The 11,788-nt window shown below is 35.8% G+C and overlaps 1 protein-coding gene across 1 annotated transcript; it reads left to right on the top strand.

Annotated features, from left to right (window-relative positions):
* The first annotated feature begins 7,423 nt into the window (after positions 1-7,423).
* Positions 7,424-8,296, top strand: LOC131857125 (RING-H2 finger protein ATL32-like). Its single transcript, XM_059209238.1, has one exon. It carries the CDS (start codon positions 7,510-7,512, stop codon positions 7,945-7,947), a length of 438 nt encoding a protein of 145 aa, XP_059065221.1. The 5' UTR covers positions 7,424-7,509; the 3' UTR covers positions 7,948-8,296.
* Positions 8,297-11,788: the final 3,492 nt, after the last annotated feature.

Here is an 11,788-nt window from a genome sequence, read left to right as displayed (position 1 = left end):
AGAGAGTTACCCAAGCCCACAACTTGCCCAACACTAAGTCACGATCATGAGAAGAAGCAAAGGAAGCAATGAAAAATCCTTTAGCACAAGGGTAAAGTTCAATGCTACTAGCAACCAAAGGCTTCCAGGAATCACTCACCCAATGATCGAGGTCAGGGAGAGAAGGCTAGAAACCTGCAAATCTACACACTAACCCATGGCATTCATAAAAAGCCAACATTTTCAACCACATCTTGACCACAGACCACCACAGGGGAGGTTTTGGCACAAACAAGAGGTCAAAATTTCCCTTTGGGAGGAGCAGAAGATCTGGCCATGCATGCAAAACGTCTCCTACCAGCAGTAGAAGAAGGTCTGAGAGAGACCTTAACACCTATATTAACAGGACCGCCGTCAACAACAATGTCCCTAGGAGCAACAACACCCATAAGAGGAACAACACCATCCCCGTTGAACACAATCCATTGAGCGAAAGACGACAAAGGAGAGCTGTGGGATGCATAACTGACTCCAAAGATCATAGCCTCAGGGAAAGTTTGCTAAGTGGGAGAAAAAAGACTACTGAGCGTAGGCCCAGGTTGGGAGAAAGGAGTGGGAGCAGTGCTATTCAAACTCATGTTGATCATCATAATATGTTACAAGAGAAGATCATCCTAGGTTTTAAAAAGAGCATGGGACCTACAACATGAATCTTTTAAATAAGACCAACTCTAGACATTGATTTCTTTAACACCATGTGAAATTTGGCTACAAAGATATCCACCCAAAATCAACAAAACCTAAAAAGATAATATTAGAAAATCTAGAATGCTAATATGATAGAAAAATGTTTTTCTTGTCAAAAGGATGAAATCTCTAAATATAAAAGATAAGAGATTGATTGATTGATTATATTGTTTATATGGGAGAAAGAGATGAGAACATATAGGATACAAAACCAAGATATGCCAATACAAAATACTATGAGATGTAGTGTATCTCTACACAACAAAAAAGTACAAGTAACATGCATACCATTTAGGAATGTAGATACCCACCTAAGAAATATTATCTTATTTGCCAAGAATGATATGTAACTAAATGCAAAAAAAATTCATTGGACAAGTTTAGTAGTATAAATGGTGCTATAATACTTGAGAAGTTGATATTTCTAAATGTCCTAAATGTCAAGTTAAATAAAAAATTTATAGAAATTATTTGTACACAATCTTGTATAGATTTGTCCTTGTTTTGTTGTAGTAGTTGCCATTAGATTGCTTTTTCATATATATATATCCTCAAGAAAAATGATTTCCTTGATAGCCTCAATAAAATCAACCTAGATGGGATTCACCTCAATCACCTTATCAAAGTAGAGTTCCTAAACTCCTCCTTACTTAGGGGTCTACTTTCCTAACATTATTGAGTACAGATTTTACTTTAAGTAAGGAAAAATTGATTTTATTGGAATCTAAGAAATTATTTATAAGAAAATATTTCTTAATTTGACAATTCAATCACCAATAGAATCTATATGAGTACTTTTTTCAAAGGTAGGTATGTCAATAACTACCTAGATTAAAAAAGGGAGTTTGACTACCAAGTGATCTTTCTAGTAGGGTTCATGATGTATTTCAAGAATTTTGAGCATTTGTACAAATTGTTTCATTATCTATAATATTTTTCTTTCTATATCCACCTCGATCAATACCTTTTGGGAAGATAAGGAGTAAGTTAAGCTCGTTCTTTGATACCCATAAATCATTGTTTGCATTATTGCGAAAATGAGATGATATATTTCTTGTGTACAAACCTCAATTGTAACATCCTAATTAGAGTCAATAGTATATATAGAAGTGATTAGAATCTAATACTATTGATTTAAATTTACATAATAATTTATTAGACTAAATAAGGAAGAGGAATGCGATTAGGCCATGAGGGTGGATGAGTGCTTTGCTAGGGTTTGTACTTTGTATGATTAACTTTTCCTTTCTTTTTGGTCTTTTCTGCTATCAATTTGTATTTATTGTGGGATTTTAAGCCTTCCTTTAAATTACCTTGGTTGGTTTCAACCCAACAATTTCTAGTGGTGTTGATGATTTGGCAACTCCAAAACATGACTCCTCCAAGCAACAATCACATGAAATTTGTCCCAAAGGTATTCCATAAGATATGCTAATTGAAACTCTAGTGGGTGTGGTTCTACGCATCCCTAAATCTGATAGTGCATGTCAATGTTAGAGAAACATATTCTTATTAGTTATTTTGTTCAGAAGAACTCCCCTTGAGAGCACACTAAGGGAATGGGTTGGTGAATCCTAGGTCCCACATGGGGTCCACTTAGATGTTTTCAAAAAACTCACTAGGGTTTTTTTTTCCCTTTTCCCTTTTGCTTAAGTTAGCCATGCTTAGGCCATTCTACAACATGGTCCTTGGTATGCCTAATATTCTATGTTGGTTTTCCAACCATGGACTTGAGACTTTTTAGTCTCAAATGACTAAAAACTTCATGTACCTACATGGCTTGAACTTTTTGACCTTCCTTTGCCTAGTTGGAATCTTTTGCATGTCATTGCTTCTTCTTTAGGGAAGGTTATTTCTATTGAACTATAACATTTTTTCAAGATTTTCCTAAAAAATGGGTGTATGTTGAAATTGATTTGCCCAAAGACATGGAAGAGTCAATAGATATTCAGATTGGAAACCTTTGTCATACTCAATAAGTGTTATCTTTGAATCTTTCTAATACTTATTTTTGATGCCTATCCTTTGAACATAAAATTAAGAAATATCCTCTAGTGGCGCTTAGGGCCGATACTCCTCCTTAGGCATATGGGGTTGCCACATTGCAAACCAAATAAAAATGGACAATAATGACTAACCAAAAGGACAAAAATGTTGCTACTGATAGTACTCAAAGTATAGGTTAGGATTCTTCCATTGTGCAATCACAACTTGCTATTTCAAATGCTTCCTCAAAGGGGAAAGACGTTTCAATGGCCTCAATAGAGGTTCCTTCCTGTCCAAAGCTTTCACAAATGCTTTAGTCCCAATCAAAATTTATAACCCATTCTCTCACTTTGTGACACCTTCATAGTCCACTTGAGCGTTTGGAGGATAGAGAATTTATTTCAAATAAATAAAGAAATACAATGCTCATTCTTCAATTGGGTTTTCTCTTGGCAGAGTTTTTGTAGAATTACTTTTCTATTGTAGAGGAGTCGAAGACTAATGATATGCAAGACTCCCATCCAAAAAATTTCCCTCTTGGAATGTTTGAGGTCTCACTGGCCTCTTTAGAAAGTATTTCATGCAAGATACTCATAAAAAATATTCTGGCATTAGTGTTGTGTCTACAAGAAGTTAAAATTTTAGGATTAATGTTACTTACTGTTTGTAAGTTGAATGTTTTTCAAGTTTTTTTGAATGGGGAGTTTAGATGGAAGCTTTGGGCATGGAGATTGAACGAGGATGTCTGCGACTCAGGTCGCTGGTAGTTTGCAGGGTGTGCGACATGCTGGACAGGAAGGGGAAGGGCCAATAGTTTGCCAGCGAGGGGACGCAACTGTCTGCCATGAAAGGTGTTCAAAGTTTTTGCCGCTTGTCAATGCTAGGGTTTTGACGAATGCTGTTGCTGGCTCTGGTGTGGCTGTGTCTTTCAGGCAGAGGCAGACTAGTGAGGCTTTGAGGTAACGACTGTTTGATGGTGGGTTCATTCTTGTTGAAAATGCCATTTCCGTTAATCTGAAAGTAGAGATGGAAGAGGAAATATATCATAATGTTTCTTCTCTTTCCTTACATGGTGTGATATGTGGGTTTAGGGGCTTTTGGCCTAGCCTCCCTCAGCTACATTGTTGGATCTTAGAACATTGGGAGCCTCTTATTACTGGTAAGGTTCATATTTTCCCCATAGCTAAGGGGTTTTTTATTGCAAGGTTTGATAATGCTCATGATAGAAACAAAATCTTATGTGATCATTACTTTAGTTGAGAGGACATATTTTTGTTGATGATTAAGCCTTGACACTTTGATTTCAACCCTTCTTCTAAAACGTTTAATAAGATCCTGATTTGGGTTCGGCTTCCTAATCTCCCCTTTCATTTATGGGTTGATTCTATTTTAAAGGAAGTGGGTGATGCCCGTGGAGATTTTTTGATGGTGGATGATGAATCATTTGATATTTTTCACTCCACCTTTGCCTGCATTTTCGTTGAAATAGATGTTTCAAAAGGGCTACCTGTTGAGATATTACTTAAATATTCTAAAGGTTGTTAGGTTCAATCTTTGGACAATGAAAGGATTCCCTTCCCTTGTAGAAGATGTTTTAAAACAGGTCATGCGGCTGCACAATGTAGATTTGAGAAAAATACAATGACGACTATGTGGTGGAAATGTGCTTCTCAAGAACATTATACGGTTGAGAAGAAATATGAGCAACATAGGAGTTTTTCTCAGGTGGTTGCGATGTATTCATAGGGTCTTGGGGCATCCTCTCTCGATGTCATAAATAGTGGGGTTGCTAAAGCTGTGCAAGATTATCATGTTGAAACCCCTAAAGAGAAAGAGAAAGGGCCTCAGGTTGCAATTTCTGGTGATAGTGTTCTGGCTATCAAATCTAGTGGCTTTTCTTATAATGACATGCTTGTAGGGAGGAAAACTGATGATCTCTGAGATAGTGGCTGGAGGATTTCATTCTCAGGATAATGGTTGTCTTTCGCTGGCTTGGCATGGTAAGGCAACACAAGTGGAATTGGGTTGGGTTACTGTTAAGGGTAAGAAAGCTAAGTTCTCTAAGCCTTCTTTTGACATGACTCTTCGCTCCCACAAGAGTAGCTCTAAATGTAAATCTTGATGGTTCTTGGTTGGGGGTTGGTTTTAGGCTGGCTATTGGCTGTTCTTTTTGCAACTTTTGTTTTAGGTTGTGGGAGCCTATTTTTTAAACCCATGTTTTTGGCTATGGGTGCCATATTTACCCACGGTGGTTTGATGCTTTCATGTTCCTTTTGTTAGGACAAATTTTCAGTTGAGGATTCTAGATCCATTCAAAATCTGTTTGTAAAGGGTTTCGGGTCCCTTCAAAACTTGTTTTTGCCTTAATAAAAAACATGTCATGTTATTTGGCCAAATGGTATTTTTTTTTGTCACCACTCACAAAGCTGATTGTGGAGGGATCATCAATTCTCTTGTGCCATAACGCCATTCCTATGTGACATAGATCATGGGTGTGATCTAACTCATCATTTGGTCTAGATCCTCATGAATACCAATAATCTTTCTTTTGAAATCATTGATTTTTATGCTTCCAAAGATGTTGTGAAGAGATTTGGCATGTAGTGGTAGATTATGGATTCAGTGCCTCTTGCCACTTGGGTTTAGTGTGACGATCTTAATATGGTCAAGGTGGTATATGATAAAGATGGGACCTTACCTTTTCATTGGATAGATGGCAAGTGAGAGCCATGGTTTTATATGCACAATAAATTGGGCCTTTATGACCCCAATTTGAGCCATTATCACTCCTAGCCTATTTGGCATACATGGAGTAATTGTTTGGCCAGTTCTAATAGAATATTTAAATGGCTTGAATGGTATTGACACGATTATTCTTAAGTGGTTTCCTCGTCTGGACTTGGTGATTTCTTTAGCTTACACTAAAGATAAAGATTAAAAAAAGGTAAGGAAAAAGAAAAAGAAAAAGATGAGGGTTTGGGATATTCGTGAAATCACTCAAAACTCCATTGATGTTATTGCTCTTGTTGCTTAGTGGCTTTATTTTATATTTGTTTTAATTCAGTCTATGCTTGTGTGACTCTTGGGATGTGATCTTGTATCCACCTACCTTTTTTTGTGAATTTATATATAATATTTTCTACTGAATGAAATTATGGACTTATTCATAAAAAATACAAAATAAGTAAGCAAGGCACACACACACACACACACACACACACACACACAAATTATATACATCAAATTTAATAATTGTTCAATATTTAAAATATATTAAAATTATTAAAAAGTTATAAATTAAGATAGAAAAGTGACAATATTTAGTAAGACCTATCCTTAAAAATAGAAATGAATTATAGGATGAAAAAAAACTTATTTAGTTGGGATAATTAGATGACTAAGGCATGCTTGGGTCTTAGCATTTCCCTCGTTTATGGGACTTGGTAGGTGGCTTAAGATGAATTTTAAAGGGACTGCTCAAAGTAACTCCAGGCCAGTTGGAGTTGGATGCATGGTAAGGAATAGCAAGGGCCAAATTCTTTGGATTGCTAGAGCTAGATTGGCTATTTCTTCAAATAATGAAACAAAATTTCATTGCTCTCTGTGGGCTTTGCGTAGGCAAAAAATTGCATTTGATTGTATTCACTTGGAAGGCTACTCCAGGCCAGTTGGAGTTGGATGTGTCGTAAGGAATAGCAAGGGCCAAATTCTTCAGATTGTTAGAGCTAGATTGGTTATTGCTTCAAATAATGAAGAAAAATTTCATTGCTCTCCTTGGGCTTCACGTAGGCAAAAAATTGCAATGTGATTGTATTTAGGTTATGATGAGGCGTAGCCAGGGTAGAATCGAAATTAATTTCTTAAAGGATTGTGTAGAAGGGGTGGTGGTCGGGGGTGGTCGCGAGACCTTCACCTTTGTAGAGGATGCTGATGAAGAGGATGATGTTGCTATAGGCAATGGGGCTGAATGTGGTTGTTTGTGGTTTGGTTTTGTCTCCTTTTGGCTGCGAAGGTAGTATCTTTGGTACTTTGTTATACCAAGCAGTTTATAGATATGGGGCATTTTGTCTAGTTGTGCTTACTGTGGTAAATATGTTTAGGGGATGGTCGTTGGTGAATTAATTTGTGTATTACAATGTAATTGATAGCGTATATATATAGTCAAAGGAGCCATTTTAGAGACTGATTCGTTTTGAGTTAGGGCAGTAGTGAATTCTGCGGAGACAAGGGCTTGCTACAAATCTGTAATATTTTTTGGTGATCAATACACAAATGTAGCCCCAATAACACCATATTAACTTATAAAGAAACCCTATATAATAAAAAAAAAATAAAAAATTACTAAGAGTTATGTAGATGTTCGGATTGATATCACTCAATTTTCATATAGTCTATTTCCAACCTACCTACTTGACAACTACCAGTAACCGTGAGCTCAAAATTTATTTCAAATTACTATTATCTTACATAATGATAAAAATAATTAGAACGTTGATATGAATATAAACTCAATTACCTCTAAACTGCTAATACATTACAATGTGAAAAGCCAATAATTCCGTGTTCTCATGTGTGATCTCCTGTGCAGATAGCAACAGATTCCTTCCAGGTTTGTCTTATTCCAAATTCTCTGAGTTAATCGTCCCATCTTTTATATTTATTTAGAACTAAAAATAAAAAATATTAAGATGATGTGAACTGTGACGTAGATTTTCCTTTGTAGAGATGCCTTGTATTTATTGATAAGGAGGATTCTGATGTGGAAGAGCAGAGTGTAGCGTATTGTATTGAATCACCATGAGCATTTGCAATTCTTCTGAGGTTATTCACAGGCATTTTTTTGGTTCTAATGGGTTTGGCTATGAATTATGTATAGCAATGGGACTTGTGATGCTCATGCTTGTGCTCCTCGTTGCATTTTTGAGGTGCACCAAGGAGCCGCCAAATGCACACGCAACGACAATTAGGGATAATGGCGAGGAGTCTTCCTCAAGAGAAGATGGGCTTGAAGCTGTGAGAGATTCACATTCCACAATAGTATACGATAGCAAACATGCAGCTCTGGCTCAACTGGAGGACAGGAGTTGCTCAATATGCCTGGATGATTACAGAGATTGGGAGATTCTACGGATTTTAATGGACTGTAAGCATGTATACCATGTTGATTGCATAGATGCATGGCTTATGCGCAGTGCTAGCTGTCCCATTTGCAGAAATTGTCTACAGTGTCTATGAGTGGGAATTAATTAGTTCTTCATGTTTTTTATTGATGCAAATGTTTGAAAACCAGAGGCGATACAGTATAAAATTGTGATATGGTATGCATAGTTTTGATACTTTTTAGAGTATATTTTGGTATATTTGATGGAGGATTTTTCATCTTCAAAGTCATTTTATCTATTCGATATGGGAACATGAGATTTAGGCTGCACCTCTTCGGCTAAGAGCCAAAGACTAAGGGGTATCCATTCTGCCAAATTCGCCCAGAGCATGATCCCGACCTCATCCCTTTTTGATGTTGGAGTCTTGGAATTAGCAATACTTGATCCCTAGTGGACTCATTAAGAACCTTTCAACTTGACTAGCAAACCAAGATCCCATTGGCTTTTGGTACAACTTTTTTATTTCAAGGGTGCATTGATAACAACACACGATTTGGATATTATTTTGGGGTTTAAGATGTTCTTAATCCGTATGTATGCATTTTTTATTATAATTAATTTTATGCATTTGATTTAATTGCACCTTTAACTAAACATGCATTTCTATATATATTAGTTATTGTCTATATTGAAGAGACCAAGATGTGAGGATGGATTTTGTTCATGGGCTATTAAGGAATCAAAAAGCTATTGATTGTATTTTTGTTGTTGCAAAGTTTTTGAGGATGAAATACTTTATATCTTGTAAGAAGACACCTGATGTCACTTGCATTGTTACATTGTTCTTTAGAGTACTAATATTACATAGATTGCCAAAAAACTTTCCTCGGATAAAGATGTAAAATTTATGGGCCATTTTTGTTGTACTTTGTGGAAAAATTTAGACACTAAATTGATTTTCAATTTAGACTATCATCTACCAATGCTTAAGCAAATGAAGGTTTTTAATAAATAAATAGGAAAATGAAGGTTTTTAATAGATGATACACAAATAGAGGTTGTTGATAAAAGACTATAAAAATTGTTGAAATATTTAGTTGGAAAGAAGTTAAATCTGTGAGCTACAACATTGTCCCAAGTTGAGTTTTCATACAATGACATGGTTAATAAGAGTACTTTGAAGAATTATTTCACAATCGTGTATTCGTACAATCTTGAAGGTGTAGATGAGTTGATAAGTTCAATTGATTTTGGAAGGTGGAGCATAGTAGTAGAGAATTTTGCTAAGTATATGCATGACTTACATAACAATATGGAATGAAATTTACAGGAAAGTTCAATGAGACAAAAGCATCATGCTGATCTTAGGAGCAAAAAATGAGACTTTGAAGTTGGGCAACTAGCTTTAGCTCATTTGAGGGCAGAAAGGTCTACACAAGAAACTTATGGCAAGTCGAAATTGAAGAAGATTGGGCCATGTGAGGTGTTGAGAAAGTTAATTTTTTTAATATTTTTGGTCAAATGATATAATTGGATAGATTGGTCTATCAAAAGAATATTACAATCAACTTTAGATGCATCAAAGAGTGCATTTACATCTTTAACAATAACTTGTAGCCATTTTGAAAGCATTGTCATCTTTAGTAGCAACATAAAATTCACTTCCACAACACTACCATCTTCAACAATGAATTTTTATGACTTCAAAAGCAAGGTAATTTAATTAAAAAATACTTGTCATTTTTTGGTACATCAAGGACAATTTTGATTGTAAGGGGGAACAACTATTAGTAGAGATGGTTATTATGACTTGGATAGTAAAGAATACTTGGCATAGACTTTTTTCAAGGTTAATTTTTTCAAACCTTCAACTATTGAAACTATCACTTAGTATTGTAGGTTGGTATTCTTCTCTTGTAGACATTTAATCAATAGTTTCATAGTTGTTAATGTTTAAACTTAATTTTTGACTATGACCAAGTAGAGTGGATGAAGGGTTGTAAGCAATATAATATCTTGGATAAAAATTGTCTTTTGAGAAATCAAAACTATTATAACGGGTTTCCGATATTGGAATTTGCATGAAGATTGCATTAATGATATGTTATGTTGTCATTGATGTCAATTAACGGGTAATGATATTGTTGATATTGTTGTAATGATGTTTTGTAACCAGTAGGAAGAACTAGTGAAAGAAAACTGTAACTGGTAGGAAGAATTTGTGGAAGTGAACCGATATTGCTATGTATTGGAGAGTTGAACCGGTAACTAGTAAACTCTACTGAACCGATAAACCCTACCTGTTGATTTGATAAATCCTAACTAATTAAGTTTGGTGAATTGGTTATATTGGTTTATGATCTAATGATGAGCGGTAATGATTATGACACGTATGATTATTGTATGAAGAGAGTTTCAAGTGATTTTGGCGCATTGATAAAACAATTTTTGTCTAGGGAATGAGCAAGTATATTGCATGTAATGCAAAGCACGTGATGAGTTACTAAGTTCGATGAAGCGGTGATCAAGGAGCGATCGAGGTTTTCTTGATTGATGTGTAGAGATTGCTATGTAATCCAACGGTCATACTTGAACCAATTTGTTTGTAATTTCTATGAGAGAATTAGGTTTTTGTTGTGTTACCGACCTAATTGATTTGTTTATAAGGTCGATGAGTTGTTTAGTTTCAGAGTTGGCAAAGTTTTAGTTGAGTGTGTGGTTGCTGAACCAGGTGATGTATCTACAATTTGAGTAAAGGCAGATAGGAGCATGAAAAGGATCTGAACAAGCAAGTGTAGTTCTATTCAAATAGATCAACAAACTCCTATTGTTTTCTAACAATTACAACAGAATTGAAATCCCCTAACTGGGTAAGCTCTAACAAGCTTGGTGCTATTCAAATCTTCTAACAAGGTAATCCATTAGCTTGGATTTCAAATCCTCTACCACGGTTACTCCTTATAGGGTATTGCTTCTAACAAGGCATTATAGTCAATCCCTTAACCGGGTGGTCCCTAACAAGATCTTTTCTTAACAGGACTTTTGTAAAGCTTTAACAGGCTAGGCTCCTAACAGGGCAAACTTCAGAAGAGTTTAGATAGTTATCTTGTGAGTCTCATCTCACCGTGGTTTTTCCCATTTGGGTTTCCACATCAAAAATATTGTGTCAAGTAGTGAATGTTTTTGTGGTTATGTTCTTATTTTTTATTTGATTAACTACTTAATCCACTTTGATAAGTCATGATAGCTGGAAGCATTATGAAATGAAGTTTTACTTATGTCAATAAAAGCATTTGGATGTTTATGAGTTTGAAGTTGTTTATTGTTAATTTGTTGTAATAGTCAACTGGTTTATCTTGAGAGTTTTTATCTTGATAGTGATATTGCATTGATAGTTCTAACTTTACTTTGAGAGATTAATTTTGAGATTGGTGAAGTTTGTATAAGTTTTTCTATCTACTTGTAAAGCAGAAAATCGAACCCTAGTTGCTCTCCCCTCTCCAACTCCAAGGAGAGAGAAGGGAGGTCACTAGGATCGGCGGTTTTCACTTAGGAGAGACTTTACATTCAAAAGAGAGGTTGAAACCCACAAGATCCAATCCCACACAATGCAAGATTGGATTCTATATGAGTTTCAAGGATTATGATAGCAACGCTACCCTCTTTTGTAAAGAATGTGGATAGAAGGATTAAACTAGGAATGCATGTAAAGTGATAAAAATTCGCTTATAAACAGAGATAGGAATATAGTATGAAGTTGCGGACCTAGAATTAGCAGTAAAATGTCGAGACGGCGCTGTCCTGCAAATTTGAGCGAAAGTTGATGGGACGATGGCGCCCGGCGTGCACACGGTCCTCTGAAAAATTCGCGAAACAAAGGGGGATCTGTTCGTCTCTGCACAAGGATTCCAGATCTTCAATTTCAGCCGCGTACCTGCAACCTACACACAGAAAAGAGAGGACGATTGGGGGGT

The sequence above is a fragment of the Cryptomeria japonica genome, chromosome 7 (assembly GCF_030272615.1).
Source record: "Cryptomeria japonica chromosome 7, Sugi_1.0, whole genome shotgun sequence".
NCBI lineage: Eukaryota > Viridiplantae > Streptophyta > Pinopsida > Cupressales > Cupressaceae > Cryptomeria > Cryptomeria japonica.
The sequence above is the reverse complement of the archived record's forward strand: the minus strand, read 5'-3'. Positions and strand labels throughout refer to the sequence as shown.